This window comes from Aethalodelphis obliquidens, unplaced genomic scaffold (assembly GCF_003676395.1).
Source record: "Aethalodelphis obliquidens isolate GAN/ISIS:26980383/991018 unplaced genomic scaffold, ASM367639v1 scaffold2, whole genome shotgun sequence".
Classification (NCBI taxonomy): domain Eukaryota; kingdom Metazoa; phylum Chordata; class Mammalia; order Artiodactyla; family Delphinidae; genus Aethalodelphis; species Aethalodelphis obliquidens.
The window spans coordinates 54,474,871-54,495,873 of NW_020837946.1; the positions used below are offsets into that span (position 1 = coordinate 54,474,871).

Sequence of the window (21,003 nt, forward strand, 5' to 3'; positions counted from 1 at the left end):
TGCTGTAAGAATAAATGTTCAGGAATACTGTGCATTCTTATTTCCACAGAAAGATGTGTTCAAACACCCTGCAGGTGTACCACACCTGAGTACCCTTTTGAAAGCAAAGAATCCGTACCTGACATGGCCATTATGTTACTTGGTCAATCTAGCAACCATAGTTAGCACCACGTCATGACCAGAGCATCGGAATTTACAGAGAAAGCTGACAAAGTGAGTAGAGACAGATGCCCTAGATACCTGCCAGTGGGAAAGCAACAGCAGCGGATGGCAATGCACATTCTGCATCCCTCTGAATGTCTACAGCAAAAGTGGTGCACGGACTTGCCTGCTGCGTTCTTAATAATGTCCTTCAAGGAATTACTTTTATTATTTTTGGAATAGCATAAAATATTAAAATCACCGAAGCCAGAAGGCCATGACTGAAGAAGTAGTAATTCTACTACTTTCTCTATAGTAACAGTTATCTTACTCTCACTGAAAGACGGCAGAATTGCATTAATAATAACTCTCGGGCTTCCCTGGTGGCACAGTGGTTGGGAGTCCGCCTGCCGATGCAGGGGACATGGGTTCGTGCCCTGGTCCAGGAAGATCCCACGTGCCGCGGAGCGGCTGGGCCCGTGAGCCATGGCCGCTGAGCCTGCGCGTCTGGAGTCTGTGCTCCGCAACGGGAGAGGCCACAACAGTGAGAGGCCCGCGTACTGCAAATAAATAAATAAATAAATAAAGCAGTTTTGTAAACTTATGGTCCTTTGGGATGATGTTTTTATAGTCCTAATGAAACACCTGAAAATGTACTCTGTAAGAGCAATGATGTCCAAACCTGGGTGAATAACAGTCTCCTGCGGAAGCTTCTATAAACAACAGATTCCCAGACCTCGTCAACAACCTACGAATGAGACCCTCTGGGGTTCACAACCTTGCTGCAATAAACATGCTGACCCAAACCAGCCAGCTCAAGGTAATAAGATAACTTCTTTTTTTTTTTTTTTTTTTGCGGTACGCGGGCCTCTCACTGCTGTGGCCTCTCCCATTGCGGAGCACAGGCTCCGGACGCGCAGGCTCAGCGGCCATGGCTCACGGGCCCAGCCGCTCCGCGGCATGTGGGATCTTCCTGGACCGGGGCACGAACCCGTGTCCCCTGCATCGGCAGGCGGACTCTCAACCACTGCGCCACCAGGGAAGCCCAAGATAACTTCTTAAGTGAGAAACTAAGGCAGGCCAAGAGAGCCAAAGTGTTCTGGCAAACATACCAGGTCAAGCAGTGAACAGATTCTTTCTCAGATAATGTTGAGTTCTAAATCACTTGTGGGTAATGAGCGTGAGTGCCAGGTGGAAAATTTCCTTCCAGTGGTCTCAATTGCAGCACATTTGACATGGACTGAACACATACTGTAAACACCAAGCAGAAGGGGCAGCAATATCCAAATGGTGGGGAGAGCAAGAAATCTGTGGGGCTGCTCATTTTGTTTCATGGAAAAGGTTAATTGCAGTTTTCAGTAAACAAATAAATGATCAGAATTTCTCATTCCAAAAGCAATACATGTAGTGAAAGTACAGAAAATGTAAAATTCAGGAATGCACAAAGAACATAAAATTCACCTTTGATACCAGTACTTCACAATAATTATTAACATTTTCGTCTATGTACCTTCTGGTCTATTGCTTCCCAGGCCAATGAGGATGTGAAAAAATCACTGTTATTGCTGAGTGAAAAAAAAAATAAGGAGGAAATGCGTAACTCAAAAATAACTGACAAATGCTGCCTTACGAAGTTCACTTAGACAAGTACAGAAGGCCTTTCCCCTAGACATTCCAGCTTGTCAAGCCCTACCACAGAGCAAATAGTGAAGTGGTCAAGAAAAGGGGTCCAGAATCAGGCTTCCAGGGAGCAAACCCTGTCTTAGCTGTTCATTAGCTGTGGCCAAGATATTTCACCACTTTATGCCAGTTTAGTTTTCTGAAAAAGATGATGGTAGCTCAACCTTCCACAGTGAGAACTCATGAGATGTCAGCTGTTGCTGGTGTTGCTCTATTATTCATGAACTTTTCCTAATATTTAGGCTTTTCAGAACACCCAATTTACAAAATGTACCTAAGTCACAAAAGTTGGTCATAGTGTGAGTTTCTGCAAGCGGATATTATTTTCCTATCGACACTGGTCGTCAGTCCTAAAAGTTAGGTTTCTTGGGATGAGTGGAATCCCCAAAAGCCTAAATTGGAAGCAAGTCAGGAATTTAAACATACCTAGCACCACGGGCTTTATTTACCAGCATCACTATGGTGAGGACACTGCACATTTTCATGTTAGGTTAGTATTTCTCCCTGAACTTAGAGCTAGGTCCCAGGGTCACCCGGCAAATCCCTGGATCCACTGAATTCTACGATTTTTCTATTTAGATACTGGCAGATTTCAAATCATATTCCTCTTCACTGATAAGACTGAAGATGATTTAATTTGGAGGTTAGGTATAAATCAAGAATGCTTGAATTCTTCTCTCCGGAAATGAGAGAATTTTTGTTTGAGGATCATTATATTTTTCACAACCCAAAGATGGAAATAGGTTTCATATTCAGAAAATAAAGATACTGTATTTCAAAGCAGTTAATTTGGTTATTTCATTTAGCAAAGCTATTTGAAGAAGATGCTTCAGAGGTTCAATTGGAAGAAAAATATTCCAAGTCAGTTCACACATATGCTGGGGATATTTTTATATCTGTTTGTCTGTTTGCCCAAGAAGAAAACTTGTTATGAAAACCCTGTACATAAAGTATAGTCACTGATGAGGAACATTTTTACTTTCTGGTTTTCTAGATACCTTCTTCACTAATAATGAACACTGCAAAAATAGCAGATGCTGCTGATATCAGAACTGGGTGGTTATATGGTGGTAAACCAGCCCATGGTTACATGAGTCTCACTGAATCACCGCTTGGGACAGCCTTCACATGTTACCAGCCTTCACATGTTACCAGTCAGGACATTAACTGAATGAGCCAAGGTTGGTTTTGTTAATTACTGTTGATTATGTATAGGAAACATTTTTAGATACCCATGTAATTGATATCTTCTATTAGGTTGGAATGATTGACCATAATACTGAATATATATTTTATTAACAACTGGCAAGAAGATTAACTACCAGCTTCTTATGACTGATTAATAATATTTTTCCCTTAAAAAGTTCTTTATTTTATGATCTCTGAGCTCCTGTAAACTTTAAATCATTATAAGGAATAGCTGGTATTTTTTTTGTTTGATTTTTCATTAAACAAAAAGATTGAGTCACTTGAGCATTTACAATGTCTAACCCGGTAGAGCTATAACAATTCACTCTAGTAATGGATACTATCACCTGGTAATTATGTGTTCCAAATCCCAAGTTCTTAGAGGAATAGTATCTGATTTTCTGAAATGACTTGATAGTGACACAAATAAAAATAATCACTGGTTCTAAGCAGGGGCCTTACTTTAAAAAATGTAGATCCTTGGCTGATCCCAAACTACTGAAACTGTCTCTACAGGGTGGTCCCAGTCTTGTATATTGTAAAAATTCTCTAAAATATGTAATCATAAGGGTAATTATCAAAACAAACAAACAAACAAAATCCAGTCAGCCAGCCATAAACTTAGCCAATTACATAACATTACTGTAAAATAAGTACTATGAGAGACTGGAAACAACTCTTGTTTTAAAATAGAGTTATCTCCCACCCCACCAATATTTTTAACATCTGTACAGAATGCTCCCAATGCTTTGCTTCTGTTTGATATCACTGCCTTCATAAGCCTCAAGCCATTTATTCTACCACGCAATCACTGTCAGCAGCAAGCAGGAGGGTCTGTGCTCTCCTGGTACCTTCTGCCACCTCTGGACCATCCCCTCTTCTACTCTCAAAATCCACCGTTCTTGAGAGACTCAGAATTCCCAACTATACTACTTTCTGTCCTACTAATCATCTCCCAACTGCATGATTATTCCTTCACAGCTACCAAGGCCTCTGGAACCTGGTCCACAATCTTCCTCTCCATGCCAAGTCCTCATTCATTTGTTCATTCAAATATATTCTGAGCCATATCATATGCCAGGAACTGTAGGAGGTGCTAGGGATACATTATTAACAAAAGAAAACCCTTGTTTCCAGGGAGTTTACACGGCAGTGATACGGAATAGAGGAAGAGGATACAAATAAAAACAGATAAATATGTAACGTGTCAGGTGGTGGTTAATGCTCTGAAGACAAATAAAAGCAGGTAAGTGTACAGTGAGTGATGTGGATACACAGGGGAGAGCAGGAGAAGGCTACCCAAAAAGGGTACATTTGGAGAATGATTCAAATGTGTGAGCACACATGGGGACACTTGGAAGAAAAGCGAGCTGGTCTGAGGGGGGCCAAAAATGCAAAGGCCCTGAGGTGGCACCCTGCTTGGCACATCGAAGGAAAATGCTGGGGAGAACTAACTGAAGTGGAACGTGGTAGGAGATGGGACCAGAGAGCTATATGCAGATCCAGATTATGAATAACATTGTAGACAAAGGTCAGCAATTCAAATATTTCAGGAGAGATGGGAAACCACTGGAGACCTTGGAGCAGGTGAGAGGCTTGACCTGACTTAGGTTTTTAAGGGATCACTAACTACTTTGTAAAAAATGACCTGTACGTTGGTCAAAGGTAGAAGCACAGAGAGCAGTTAGAAGACTATGGCCATAGTTTGGGTGAGAAATAAGGTGGCTCAGACCAGGGTGGAGGGCGAGGAGGAGGGAAGCAGAGGTCAGATTCCAAGCACATCCTGAAGGCAGAACCAACAGGATTTGCTGAGGGTCTGGAAGTGGGGTGTGAGGAAAAGAGAGGAGTCGAGGATGGCTCCTGGTAAGGGTTTTGGCCTTTACCAAATGAAAGGACAGAGTTGCTGTTTACTGAGATAAGGGGGACTGGGAAGGAGTAGATTTGAGAGTGAGATTAAGAGTTCCGTTTTGGACAGTTAAAGTTTTGTTGTTGTTGTTGCTGTTTGTTTGTTTTTATTTTTGGCCATGCTGGGTCTTCATTGCTGCGCACGGGCTTTCTCTAGTTGCAGTGAGCGGGGGGCTACTCTTCGTCGCGGTGCGCGGGCTTCTCGTTGCGGTGGCGTCTCTTGTTGTGGAGCATGGGCTCTAGGCGCATGTGCTCTAGTTGCAGCACGCAAGCTCAGTAGTTGCGGCACGCAGGCCCTAGAGTGCACGGGCTTCAGTAGTTGTGGCGCACGGGCTTAGTTGCTCCGCGGCATGTGGGATCTTCCTGGACCAGGGATTGAACCCATGTCCCCTGCACTGGCAGGTGGATTCTTAACCACTGCACCACAGGGAAGTCTGGATATGTTAAGCTTGAGATGCCTTTTTAACATTCAAGGGGAGATCACCCCTAGTCACCCCTAGTTTATGCAAAAGTCCTAGATGTCTAATCAACCTATTTCCTCTTTGAAAATTGTAGGGAGTATATACCTTGCAGTTTAAGAGTCACTTAAGTCACTTAAGTGGCTGACTTCCTGACACCCCGGATCAGGGTTTGTCAATTCAAATGCTTTCAAGGGCCAGGCAGGAAGCATGAAGTATTGAAATACAATAAGGAGAAGTAGAGACTGTGGCTGATGAGAAAGTAAATGCCCCATCTAAAGGGGAAGCTGCTCCTGAGCCCAGTCTAGTTGCCATTTGGAATCTGGGCCCCGTGTTCCTTTACCTTCCCATTTTGAAATAGAAAGAAGAATCTGGATTTTCAACAACCAAACCTTAGGGAAATAAAAAAGTTCCATGATCTATCAAATTCAAGAAGTGCTCAGTTAAATCAAGTTCTGACTGCAGGATTTATCCTTAAGTTATTAATTTAAAAAATTAAGTGTCCTTAAGTTATTAATTTAAAAAATTGCAAAAAAAGATTGTGTTCAGCATTTCTCCAATCTACTTGACAGCAGACCCTCTTTTCAGGCAGCATCTCAAGGGACAAGCGTTCCTTGGCACATACTTTGGGAAATGCTGGTTCATGCAAAAGTCCTAGATGTCTAATCAACCTATTTCCTCTTTGAAAATTGTAGGGAGTATATACCTTGCAGTTTAAGAGTCATAGTTGATCACACACACACCACACACAGCCAATTTTGTTAGATATTCTAACATCTAATACCAGACTTGAATAAAGTGTGAATGGAGCAATTACTAAAGTCTTCCAACTTGTTAAATACTAAGTGGGACCTTGACCTCTCCTTGGTGAAAAAACAGTGAAATCACAGGGGCACCGAATCACTTCATTTCCCATCTCCCCTCCCTCCTTCACGTGTCGGGCTACATAATTTAGTGACAGGAAGGGCTGCCAATTACTACTATGCACTTGACAGATGTTCTTTGTTTTACTTATCTATGAGGAAGGAAGAAGGGAGAGGACAAATAAACCTGGAATGTAAAATCTGTAATAAAAAGACAAGACTAATATTGTTGCAGGTCTTTAAAAATAACCTCTAGGATACATTAAAATATTGAAGGGGCAAGGCTTGTCTCTGAAGAATTAAGAGTGCGTAGTCTGTTTAAAAGAGCTCACAATACAGTTGAGGAGATCAGTACATAACAAGATAATGAATGTCAAATATTGTCAAGAAGTTCTATAAAGTTTAGAGAAGGAAAAGTTCAACTTTCCCTGGCCGCTTGAGTGGCCAGTTGAGAGTGTCACATGAGCTGGTCTTTGAAGCATAGGGAGGTATCAGGTTGAGAGGAGGGTGGTGGGAATTCAGTGCAGGAAAGACAAGGGCAGAGATGGAGATAAGGCAGTTTTGGGAACCATTAAGCAGACAAGACTGTACAGGTTGGGAGGAAAATGGGACACTGAGGCTGGATCCGATCCTGGTGGTCTCTGGATACTAGGTAAAGAAATCTGGCCTTAATCATGTAGGTAACTGAAAGTCTTTCAAGGATTTTTTTTTTTCTTTGCGGTACGCAGGCCTCTCACTGTTGTGGCCTCTCCCGTTGCGGAGCACAGGCTCCGGACGCACAGGCTCAGCAGCCATGGCTCACGGGCCCAGCCGCTCCGCGGCATGTAGGATCCTCCCGGACCAGGGCACGAACCCGTGGCTCCTGCATCGGCAGGCGGACACTCAACCACTGCGCCACCAGGGAAGCCCTCTTTGAAGGATTTTGAGCGTGAATCTGCCAGATTCAGGAAATTCGATCTCAGGAGGCCATAAGGAGCCAGTGAGGCAAGAGCACCCTGCAGGATCCCAGGTTGAGGTGATGAGAGTCTGGTCTGGGGAGCCGACAGTGGGACTAGAAAGAAATTACGATATTATGAAGGAGGAAATAATCAATAGGACTTGTTAACCTATTGAGTGTGGGAGAGGCAAAGAAGAAAGGAATGGCTTTGACCCTGGGTCCATGAGAGAATGATGACCCTCATAGCAAACTGGTTTAAGCATACCGATTTAAGGTGAAAATGATACAACTAAGGAGAGATGCCCAATCAAGTAATCAGTGATCTAGGACTAGAACGTGGGAAGGACAGGCAAGAAAGGTGCAGTAAGGTACCACTGTACGGTATATGCTGTGTGCTAGACCCTTTACCAATATGATCAACTTAGGAGAGAAATAGGGATGGACTTTGCAATTTGACACCATCTACACAGATATCAGTCAAATCAGAACTGTAACATTCAATGAAGACTACTTCATCACTTTCTCTATGTCCCTTCACTACGAAAACAGCCATCACACAAAAATAGATGCATTAAAATACACTCCATCATATTATATCCCAAGATCACTCAGAGTTTCTGATTTCCGTAAGTTAATACTGGATTTTAAGAAGTGATGAGACAGGGAGAGAAAAGAACTGTAATTGTTCTTTATTCTTCTCTCCCTTGAGGGGGATTAACAGACACAAAAGAGGAGGCAGGAAGGAACCAGAGGAGAAAGTATTTGGGAGAGTTTCCACTGGCTGAGATAAACAAGAATGAAAGTAAACTCTTTCCTTAAAGAATAATAACCATTTGAACAGTGTCTCTTACTTTTCCAGAATTCATTATCAATTTGCAGACGTGCTCCTTTATTCCCATAATAAAACTTTCCATCCACAAGCCAGCCAGGAGTCACCCATTCCACCTTTACATGTCCTCTGGCAGACCAGGATCTCAGTTCCTCCCTGTTGTTTAGCACGCTCACCCCAGAGCTCAGATGCAACAGCAGCTCAACAGTGCGTGACAGATGTTTCTGCAGCAGTCAGCAGTCTTTTCCATTTGCTATAATTCTCCAGGGTGAATGGGGTCCATCCCTTCCTTCCCTCAGCAGCCAGAAAGGCCATGCTGCTTAAAATGTCTCTCAATTTAAATGCCCAGGGCAAGGGAAAAATGAAGAAGCCATAACGAGAAAGGACAGAGAGCCAAATGAAGGGTAGATTAAAACTGCAAACTTAGAAAGCATCTCAGCATGCAGTAGGAATTTAACATAAATGTGTTTTCATTCATGGTACTCTTAATTTTTTTAAACTCTAAAAATGTAATGCAATAAACATTATAGCTGTGTGTAATCACAGATTTAGTTAACGGTGTAACTGCTTCTAATGAACAGAATGTAGATATCCTCTTTGATTTCTATAACAAAAACACCAATGTCAAAAATTCCCAAGGATAGAAATATCTGCTTTAGAATCTGTGAAAGATATACACACAAGGAAACCCTGATTCTTACAGATTCCCCTGCAATCTCTTGCTAGAAATAGGAGAGGGAGTTCTGAAAGGGTTTGTAGACTGAGGGTTCCTTAAGGAACACCCCCAGAAATGCATTCCCACCATCTAAAAGAATGAATTCTCACGTGGAACTGGCTGTCTCAAGACCCAAGTCTGTACTATGGAATATCAGATAACTGATGTGTGTACTTCTAGAAACTAGGCAATATACTTTCAACATATAAAATGGGGGGAAAGAGAAGGGGACCTTCAAGATGGTGGAGGAGTAAGATGTGGAGATCACCTTCCTCCCCACAAGTACATCAAAAATACATCTACATGTGGAACAACTCCTACAGAACACCTACTGAACGCTGGCAGAAGACCTCAGACTTCCCAAAAGGCAAGAAACTCCCCACGTACCTGGGTAGGGCAAAAGAAAAAACAGAGACAAAAGAATAGGGACGGGACCTGCACCAGTGGGAGGGAGCTGAGAAGGAGGAAGTTTCTGCACGCTAGGAAGCCCCCTCACTGGCGGAGACCAGGGGTAGGTGGGGGGAAGCTTCGGAGCCACGGAGGAGAGCACAGCAACAGGGGTGCAGAGGGCAAAGTGGAGAGATTCCCGCACAGAGGATCGGTGCCGACCAGCATTCATCAGCCTAAGAGGCTTGTCTGCTCACCCGCCGGGGCAGGTGGGGGCTGGGATCTGAGGCTCAGGCTCCAGAGGTTGGATCCCAGGGAGAGGACTGCGGTTGGCTGTGTGAATACAGCCTGAAGGGGGCTAGTGCACCACAGCTAGCCAGGAGGGAGTCCGGGAAAAATTCTGGACCTGCCTAAGAGACAAAAGGCCATTGTTTCAGGGTGCACGAGGAGAGGGGATTTCTTCCCTGTTTGCTCACAGAAGGCAGAGTGCCGCCTAAACGAGCTCCAGAGATGGGCGCAAGCTACGGCTATCAGCTCGGACACCAGAGACGGGCATGAAACACTAACGCTGCTGCTACAACCACCAAGAAGCCTGTGTGCAAGCACAAGTCACTGTCCACACCTCCCCTCCCGGGAGCCTGTGTAGCCCACCACTGCCAGGGCCCTGTGATCCAGGGACAACTTCCCCAGTAGAACACGTGGCGCAGCTCAGGCTGTTGCAACATTATGCTGGCCTCTGCCGCTGCAGGCTTGCCCCGCATTCTGTATCCCTCCTTTCCACTGGCCTGAGTGAGTCAGAGCCCCTAATCAACTGCTCCTTTAACCCCGTCCTGTCTGAGCGGGAACAGACGCCCTCAGGCGACCTACACGCAGAGGCGGGGCCAAATCCAAAGCTGAACCCCAGGAGCTGTGCGAACAAAGCAGAGAAAGGGAAATCTCCCCCAGCAGCCTCAGGAGCAGCAGATTAAATCTCCACAGTCAACTTGATGTACCTACATTTGTGGAATATCTGACAGAGAACAAATCATCCCAAAATTGAGGCGGTGGACTTTGGGAGCAACTGTAGACATGGGGTTTGCTATCTGTGACTGAGTTTTTTCTGACTTTTACGTTTATCTTAGTATAGTTTTTACACTTATCATTAGTGGATTTGTTTATTGGTTTGGTTGCTCTCTTCTTTTTTAAAATTATTTTTCAATTTTTTTATTTTAATAATTTAATTTTTTAATTTTTATTTCTTTTTCTTTTTTTTCTCCCTTTTCTTCTGAGCTGTGTGGCTGACAGGGTCTTGATGCTCCGGTCTGGCGTCAAGCCTGAGCCTCTGAGGTGGGAAAGCCGAGTTCAGAATATTGGACCAACAGAGACCTCCCGGCCCCACGTAACGTCAATCGGCAAGAGCTCTCCCACAGATCTCCATCTCAGCGCTAAGACCCAGCTCCACCCAACGGCCATGACGCCCCATGCCAAACAACTAGCAAGACAGGAATACAACCCCACCCATTAGCAGAGAGGCTGCCTAAAATCATACTAAGTTCACAGACACCCCAAAACACACCACCGGACGTGGCCCTGCACACCATAAAGACAAGATCCAGCCCCACACACCAGAACACAGGCACCAGTTCCCTCCACTAGGAAGCCTACACAAGCCACTGAACCAACCTCACCCACTGAGGATGGACACCAAAAACAACAGGAACTACGAAACTGCAGCCTGCGAAAAGAAGACCCCAAACACAGTAAGCTAAACAAAATGAGAAATATGCAGCAGATGAAGGAGCAAGGTAAAAACCCAACAGAACCAAACAAATGAAGAGGAAATAGGCAGTCTACCTGACAAAGAATTCACAGTAATGATAGTAAAGATGATCCAAAACCTTGGAAATAGAATGGAGAAAATACGAGAAACATTTAACAGGGACCTAGAAGGACTAAAGAGCAAACAAACTATGAAGAACACCACAATAAATGAAATTAATAATTCTCTAGAAGGAATCAATAGCAGAATAACTGAGGCAGAAGAACGGATAAGTGACCTGGAAGATGAAAGAGTGGAAATAACTACCGCAGAGCAGAATAAAGAAAAATGAATGAAAAGAATTGGGACAGTCTCAGAGAACTCTGGGACAACATTAAATGGACCAACATTAGAATTATAGGGGTCCCAGAAGAAGAGGAGAAACAGAAAGGGACCGAGAAAATATTTGAAGAGATTATAGTTGAAAACTTCCCTAATATGGGAAAGGAAATAGTCAATCAAGTCCAGGAAGCACAGAGAGTCCCATACAGGATAAATCCAAGGAGAAACATGCCAAGACACATACTAATCAAACTATCAAAAGTTAAATACAAAGACAAAATATTAAAAGCAGCAAAGGAAAAGCAACAAATAACATACAAGGGAATCCCCATAAGGTTAACAGCTGATCTTTCAGCAGAAACTCTGCAAGCCAGAAGGGACTGGCAGGACATATTGAAAGTGATGAAAGGGAAAAACCTACAACCAAGATTACTCTACCCAGCAAGGATCTCATTCAGATTCGACAGAGAAATTAAAACCTTTACAGACAATCAAAAACTAAGAGAATTCAGCACCACCAAACCAGCTTTACAACAAATGCTAAAGGAACTTCTCTAGGCAGGAAACTCAAGAGAAGGAAAAGACCTACAAAAAAACCCCCAAAACAATTAAGAAAATGGTAACAGGAACATACATATTGATAATCACCTTAAATGTAGATGGATTAAATGCTCCAACCAAAAGACACAGGCTGGTTGAATGGATACAAAAACAATACCCGGACATAAGCTGTCTACAAGAGACCCAATTCAGACCTAGGGACACATACAGACTGAAAGTGAGGGTATGGAAAAAGATATTCCATCCAAATGGAAATCAAAAGAAAACTGGAGTAGCAATTCTCATATCAGACAAAATAGACTTTAAAATAAAGACTATTAGAAGAGACAAAGAAGGACACTGCATAATGATCAAGGGATCGATCCAAGAAGAAGATATAACAATTATAAATACTTATGCACCCAACATGGGAGCACCTCAATATATAAGGCAAATGCTACAGCCATAAAAGGGGAAATCGACAGTAACACAATCATAGTAGGGGACTTTAACACCCCACTTTCACCAATGGACAGATCATCCAAAATGAAAAGAAGGAAACACAAGCTTTAAATGACACATTAAACAAGATGGACTTAATTGATATTTATAGGACATTCCATCCAAAAACAACAGAAAACACTTTCTTTTCAAGTGCTTATGGAACATTCTCCACGATAGATCATATCTTGGGTCACAAATCAAGCCTTGGTAAATTTAAGAAAATTGAAATCGTATCAAGCATCTTTTCTGATCACACGCTATGAAACTAGATATCAATTACAGGAAGAAAACTGTAAAAAATTCAAAGACATGGAAGCTAAACAATATGCTACTAAATAACCAAGAGATAACTGAAGAAATCCAAGAGGAAATCAAAAAATACCTACACACAAATGACAATGAAAACACAATGGCCCAAAACCTATGGGCTGCAGCAAAAGCAGTTCTAAGAGGGAAGTTTATAGCAATAAAATCCTACCTCAAGAAACAAGAAACATCTCAAATAAACAACCTAACCTTACACCTAAAGCAATTAGAGAAAGAAGAAGAAAAAAACCCCAGAGTTAGCAGAAGGAAAGAAATCATAAAGATCAGATCAGAAATAAATGAAAAAGAAAGGAAACAATAGCAAAGATCAATAAAAGTAAAAGCTGGTTCTTTGAGAAGATAAACAAAATTGATAAACCATTAGCCAGACTCATCAAGAAAACAAGGGAGAGGACTCAAATCAATAAAATTAGAAATGAAAAAGGAGAAGTTACAACTGACACTGCAGAAAAACAAAAGATCATGAGAGATTACTACAAGCAACTCTACGCCAATAAAATGGACAACCTGGAAGAAATGGACAAATTCTTAGAAGATCACAACCTTTTGACACTGAACCAGGAAGAAATAGAAAATATAAACAGACCAATCACAAGCACTGAAATTGAAACTGTGATTAAAAATCTTCCAACAAACAAAAGCCCAGGACCAGATAGCTTCACAGGTGAATTCTATCAAATATTTAAAGAAGAGCTAACACCCATCCTTCTCAAACTCTTCCAAAATATAGCAGAGGGAGGAACACTCCCAAATTCATTCTACAAGGCCATCATCACCCTGATACCAAAACCAGACAAAGATGTCACAAAGAAAGAAAACTACAGGCCAATATCACTGATGAACATAGATGCAAAAATCCTCAACAAAATACCAGCAAACAGAATCCAACAGCACATTAAAAGGACCATACACCATGATCAAGTGGGGTTTATCCCAGGAATGCAAGGATACGCAAATCAATCAATGTGATACACCATATTAACAAACTGAAGGATAAAAACCATACGATAATCTCAACAGACGCAGAAAAAGCTTTTGAGAAAATTCAACACCCATTTACGATAAAAACTCTCCAGAAAGTAGGCATAGAGGGAACCTAAGTCAACATAATAAAGGCCCTATATGACAAACGCACAGCCAACATCGTTTTCAATGGTGAAAATCTGAAACCATTTCCTCTAAGATCAGGAACAAGACAAGGTTGCCCACTCTCACCGCTATCATTCAACATAGTTTTGGAAGTTTTAGCCACAGCAATCAGAGAAGAAAAAGAAATAAAAGGAATACAAATCAAAAAGAAGTAAAACTGTCATTGTTTGCAGATGACATGATACTATACACAGAGAATCCTAAAGATACCAGCAGAAAACTACTAGAGCTAATCAATGAATCTGGTAAAGTAGCAGGATACAACTTTAATGCACAGAAATCTCTTACATTCCTATATACTAACGGTGAAAAATGTGAAAGAGAAATTAAGGAAACACTCCCATTTACCACTGCAACAAAAAGAATAAAATACCTAGGAATAAACCTGCCTAAGGAGACAAAAGACCTCTATGCAGAAAACTATAAGACACTGATGAAAGAAATTAAAGATGATACAAACTGATGGAGAGATATACCATGTTCTTGGATTGGAAGAATCAACATTGTGAAAATGACTATACTATCCAAAGCAATCTACAGATTCAATGCAATCTGTGTGTAACTACCAATGGCATTTTTCACAGAATTAGAACAAAAAATTTCACAATTTGTATGGAAACACAGAAGACCCCAAAAAGCCAAAGCATCTTGAGAAAGAAAAACAGAGCTGGAGGAATCAGGCTTCCTGACTTCCAACTATACTACAAAGCTACTGTAATCAAGACAGTATGGTATGGGCACAAAAACAGAAATATAGATCAATGGAACAGGAGAGAAAGCCCAGAGATAAACCCACACACATATGGTCACTCTATGTTTGATAAAGGAGGCAAGAATATAAAATGGAGAAAAGACAGCCTCTTCAATAAGTGGTGCTGTGAAAACTGGACAGCTACATTGAAAAGAATGAAATTAGAACACTCCCTAACACCATACACACAAACTCAAAGTGGATTAAAGACCTAAATGTAAGACCAGGCACTATAAAACTCTTAGAGGAAAACACAGGCAGAATAGTCTATTACATAAATCACAGCAAGATCCTTTTTGACCCACCTCCTAGAGAAATGGAAATAAGCCCAAAAATAAACAAATGGGACCTAATAAAACTTAGAAGTTTAGCACAGGAAAGGAAACCATAAACAAGACAAAAAGACAACCCTTAGAATGGGAGAAAATATTTGCAAATGAAGCAACTGACAAAGGATTAACCTGTAAAATATAAAAGCAGCTCATGCAGCTCAATATCAAAAAAAACAAACAAACCAATCCAAAAATGGGCAGAAGACCTAAACAGACATTTCTCCAAAGAAGATATACAGATTGCCAGCAAACACATGAAAGGATGCTCAAAATTACTAATCATTAGGGAAATGCAAAATGCAAATCAAAAGTACAAGGTGTCACCTCACACTGGTCAGAATGGCCATCATCAAAAAATCTACAAACAATAAATGCTGGAGAGGGTGTGGAGAAAAGGGAAACCTCTTGCACTGTTGGTGGGAATGTAAATTGATACAGCCACTATGGAGAACAGTATAGAGGTTCCTTAAAAAACTAAAAATAGAACTACCATATGACCCAGGAATCCCACTACTGGGCATATACCCCGAGATAACAATAATTCAAAAAGAGACATGTTCCACAATGTTCACTGCAGCACTATTTACAATAGCCAGGACATGGAAGCAACATAAGTGTCCATCGACAGATGAATGGATAAAGAAGATGTGGCACATATATACAATGGAATATTACTCAGCTGTAAAAAGAAACAAAATTGAGTTATTTGTAGTGAGGTGGATGGACCTAGAGTCTATCATACAGAGTGAAGTAAGTCAGGAAGAGAGAAACAAATACTGGATGCTAACACATATGTGGAATCAAAAAAAAAAAAAAAGGTTCTGATGAACCTAGGGGCAGGACAGGAATAAAGATGCAGATGTAGAGAATGGAGTTGAGGAAATGGGGAGGGGGAAGCGTAAGGTAAGCTGGGATGAAGTGAGAGAGTAGCATGGACATATCTACACTACCAAATGTAAAATAGATAGCTAGTGGGAAGCAGCTGCATAGCACAGGGAGATTAGCTCGGTGCTTTGTGACCACCTAGAGGGGTGGGATAGGGAGGGTGGGAGGGAGATGCAAGAGGGAGGGGATGTGGGGATATATGTATATATATAACTGACTCACTTTGTTGTACAGCAGAAACTAACACACCATTGTAAAGCAATTATACTCCAATAAAGATGTTAAAAAATAAATAAAATAAAATAAAATGGGGGGGGAAAACTCTTCAAGAATGTTCACTAATTAAATGTCCCCCAAAAGGAAAGTTTTCATGAAAAGTTAACCTCTGCTTATTGTGCATTTCCAGTTACACAAGAAATTCTTCTCAATATTACAATAGCAAATGATAATATTCAGACAAGTGCTGGGCAAAACAATCACCTGTTTTGACAATGAAGAGAATTCACATGCCTAATCCCCATACAACCTTGCCTGTAGAATAGGCACTGAAGTAGTAATAAAGTAACTGTGTAAACAAAAATAATTTACAGAATGGGCTCAATGGGATAATTAAGCACCAATAATTTATTTCCTCTATTGATTTTAATTCTCTTAATTCCCTGATTCTACAATTTTATTTGTAACCTGATTCCTGAATCTGACTGTTACCAGATTCCATGAAACTCCAAACAGAAGTTAGGGCTTGGCAGACCAGTGAGAGACTTGGAGGAAGACTGTTCAGATCCCTTTCCACCTCCATGAATGAGGAAGGAAGATCAGAACATTCATGTTCCAGAAGCTGCCTCTTGCCTCCAGGTACAGATGTGAGGAGAACACTGCAGGGCTTCACTTAGCTACCCTTCCTGTAGTTTGTACTCTGAAAAAGGATTCTAAATCACAGAAAAGCTACAGCAGGATCTTCACGACATCATCAGGTAGATCTACAGAAAACAGAGAGTTTTCCTGTGGAATAAAAATCTTCGCAGCAAAAATTTCAGACTTAATTAGCAATCCCATCATATCCTAATGGTACTATAGTTGCATAAAATAACAAAATGCACTTTACACTGTTATCTTACCTGCCTACTGTCCCTTTGAGAGGATGCCGAAGAGGAGGCACTTCTATGGGTGGGGGTGGATGTTCTATGAGCAGGGGATATGCCCTTCTCATCTGAACTCATAGCTGCAGTTTGAATCTAGTTGTATGCACTGAAGACCATCCCAATCGTGTCTCCAATTCACAGACAAAGAAGCAGATGATTTTTCAGCTTTAGTCCATTTCATGAATCAGGTTTGACTAGAAAAGATGAGGCAAATACTGAGGGTGTCCAAAACACCTAAAAGCAAAATGAACAAACAATAAAACCTCATGTGAATGATTTAAAAATCCTTAAATTAAAAATCATTTTTTCTAGGCAACAGTACTAAAAGGTGAGAGGGAGAACTCTGACACATTACAAAATACTATTTCTTCTTCTAGATTTTAAGGTAGAGGATAAAAGCATTAGTATGTAACAAAAGTTTGTCAACATGGAAAACAGGAAGAAACCACACGTTAAAGTGATATTCTTCCCTTGTATTGTTGTTTTAAAGCAGATTACAATGCTATGTTCTGGACCCTCATGCCAAAGTATATCAGTTTCTTCCCTTGAAATTTAATTTGCCCTGCTCAGTGGATTATAATAAGAGCTCCATCCATGTTTGTCATCAGTTTAGTTCAGTCATGTCATGCATGTGATGGTTAAATCTGACAAAAAGCAGCCAGTGACAAAAGGCAAAAGAGCTGATGTACTTTATGCATCATATGATCCAGCATTTGGGAAGGATCAAGGAATACACATATGTACTGTTATCTGTACTTCAAGACCACAGCATACCTACATATGACTCGCAGCAACCAGCAGGCTCACAAGTATCTACAGACTGACAGGCATGTCCCGGGACTGGGGTAATGATGGAGTTGCTTCACTTATCCACAGCCAAGAACCATTTCATTTTTCATTTGGATTTATATAAGGAAAGTCTGCATTGTAACTAATAGAGCTAAAAACTTGTCCCCAAGAGAAGCATTGTTCAATTGGCAACACAGGTTGCTAGAAAAAAATTTTTTTAAAGGTAAGCATGATAGTGTAAGATGAAAAGCTTACACAACAAACAATCTGTGTCCCAAAGCACTGACAACTAAAGTGAACTTGTCCTCTTCTAAGAAGGTGGAAGGCTAAGTTCCAGGCCCAATCTTAATCATAATACCTTGAAGGAAGCATAGAACCCTTGGGTAAGTACTTTAGCACAAATTAGAAAAGGAAGCTGCTGGTGATGAAGAGAAATCAATCTTTAGGCCAAAGAAAAGTGAGACCTAAACTTTTCAGTCCAGAGGGAGAGACAGTCAATGAAAAAAATCAAAAAGGATGAAGATGCATGGAGTATTAGGAGGACACACAGCGAGGGCAACTCACTAGGTCTGGAGGTCAGAGGTATCACTGTGCAAGTGGGCTTGAGCTGAGATCTGAAGGATACGAAAGAGTTAACCAGGTGTCTGGTTGTCCAGCTGGGTGTGATCAATGAATTCACGCTGGTCAATATGATCAGAGCACACAGAGACAGTGCCATGATGGTCAAAGAAAGGCACAGGTCAATTCCTGCAGGGACTTGTAGTCCATGTTCAGCATTTTGATTTTTATCATGAGCATAGGAGGCCATACAGAGGTGAGGTATAACCAGATTTGTGTGTTTAAAAGATCACTTTGGAAGCCATGAGGAGAACCAAACTGGGGAAGTAAAGAAGATGAGGGAGGCCTGATCAGGAAACAAGAGATAGTGAACTAGAGAGGTGGCAGGAAACTCAGCACCTAGTCCTGTCAGTTGTGAGTAGACATGGAGGAGGAAAAGTGGTGTTGAGGATGGTTCCCAGGTTTCTGGTATTCCTAGCGAGGGCTGGCCAAAGGAAATCCACAACTGACAGCAGGTCATGAGTATGGTTTCAGACGTGTTAACTTTAAGGTACAAAGGAGGCATTCAAGTGGGGACAAACACATGGAAAGGTAGGTCTGGAGCTCTGAGGGATTTAGGCTGGAGACAAATGTTTAATAGACTATGTTAACAGTACAAATGTATCGAATGACTTATGTATAGATCATGTAAGCTCTGCAAGTGCAAGCAAATTAAATTTTATACAGGCATATAGTTGTATTTTTTAAATCTGCAACATTATGTTAACGGAGTATGGGACCCTGAATATAATCAGGATTTTAATGGTTAATAGGTTATAGAAAATATTCAAAAGAACAATCCCAATAATTAAAAGGCAAATGACTATAAATCGGAAAAACCTGGGACTTTCTAGTGAATAGAAGTTGTGCTCCTTTCACAAGATTTTGACATCACCTGTCACCACAGGGAAAATAAAAGCTACTTACTCCCAAATTCGAAGACTTTCTCTTGAAACAAAACTAGTGTTTGGGCTAATAGAAATGCAAAGAGCTGTGGAGCTCTTTCTTTGGCTTGAGATCAGGTTTTGTTTAGTACTGGCAAGAGACAGTAATAAGCTGACAATTGCTAGGTGGTCAGCTAATCCTTCTGTTTTATGAAGGTAGCCTAATAAGCGTAAGTAAAGTTTCTCAAGCCAAACTCTGGTGCCAGCAAACAGAAAGCAAGAACACTGCTCAAGTTCTTGATGTGAAGTTCTTTGCTTTCTGGTCCAAGATGCTTTACAAGTATATGCTGATACTTGAGCTAAAAGTACGGAAGTTCTGTGATGTGCTCAAGTGCCCCAAGGGATGAGGCCGAGACAACCAAACTCATCAAACTCTCATCCATTTGGAAGTAAATTTAATCCAAGCTACATCAAGGGCCAACATTTCTTCTGATGTACTTTTTCTTTTCCCTAACAGCATCCAACTGCACTTTCCTCATTAACATCAATGCTAACACCTTGGTTTTAATTTAAAATGATATTTTCAGGGTAATCTGTCTTTGAAGAAAGGGCAGCATTTTGGTTGAATTATAATTATGAATATCTTGAATAATGTCAGGAATGTGGAAAAGGTGAGTGAGAGAATTTAATTCATTCCAAGAATTGTTTTTGAGGTTACTGTTTTTGTTTCTATTATTTTTAAAAATCTCTTTTAACAAAAAGAGTTTCAGGTACCTAATATAAGGTTGAATGAAATGACCTTTAAAGACCATTCCAATTTCATTATAAATCAAGTGTCTGATCACTGCTCTATTTCAAAATGCGTTACAAAAGTAAGTCTAAACTCTGTTAGTAGGTTGCAACTATTTATTCATTATTCCTAGAATGTAAGAATTGCTGTGACATTTTAAAAAAGACTTATTTCATCTCTGTCAAAGCACATTTTCAGAAATCACTGAAACAAAATTCTAAACCTATTTTAGACCATAGATTTTTTTTTCCTTTTTTTGCAGTACGTGGGCCTCCCACCGTTGTGGCCTCTCCCGTTGCTAAGTACAGGCTCCGGACGCACAGGCTCAGCGGCCATGGCTCATGGGCCCAGCCGCTCCGCAGCATGTGGGATCTTCCCAGACTGGGACACGAACCCGCGTCCCCTGCATCAGCAGGCGGACTCTCAACCACTGCGCCACCAGGGAAGCCCTAGACCATACATTTTAATGTCAACACCAACATAATTCCTCTACTCAATGAGAAAAGTATTGTGGCTGAAAACAGCAATATGAGAGCCTAACATCTAATTTCCTTGTTTCATTCCTCCTTCACATCAGTGGGATCACTACAATTGTTTCTAAGTACTGTAACATTTGCATTTACACTGAGTGACATAAAATTCAGATTTATGACCTAGGGACCTAACTAAAGCAAAAAGTGGCAGGAAAGACTTCTAAACTTGTTGTTTACAGGCATCATACATTGTGTGTGTTCAGAAAAACATCTGAAACTGGGGACTACTTAGCCTGGGCTAAGTTGTGATGTGGTAACACACAACTCCAGAATCTCAAGGGCTTAAAAGAAAGGTTTATTTCTTACCCATTTACATGTCCTTAGGAGGTCGGCTGCTGCCCTGCTCTATATCCTCCTCCTTCCAGGCCAAAGGAGAAACCCCCATGTGAAGGAGGAAAAGAGCCACGGCAGGACCACTCGACAGTTCTTAGAGCTTTTGCTCGTAGGCGGCACGTGCCACTTACACTCACGTTTTATTGGCCAAAGCAAGTCACATGGGCAAATTGAAGTCCATGAGGCATGAAAGTATAATCCTCCCAGAAGAAGAGGTAGTGATTACTTGGGCACAATCATATGATGTACTACATTTACCACAGG

At 41.2% G+C, this 21,003-nt stretch overlaps 1 protein-coding gene across 11 annotated transcripts in view; it reads right to left on the bottom strand.

Annotated features, from left to right (window-relative positions):
• OSBPL6 (oxysterol binding protein like 6) overlaps positions 1-21,003 on the bottom strand; it is a 212,550-nt gene that overhangs the window by 77,910 nt on the left and 113,637 nt on the right. For all 11 annotated transcript variants that reach the window (XR_003437181.1, XM_027127151.1, XM_027127129.1 and 8 more), the window contains one exon: positions 16,790-17,047. Coding sequence is in view for 10 of the 11 variants with exons in the window: in XM_027127151.1 (XP_026982952.1) it covers positions 16,790-16,891 (102 nt within the window). In the remaining variant the exon portion in view is untranslated. The remainder of the gene's footprint in view (positions 1-16,789; positions 17,048-21,003) is intronic.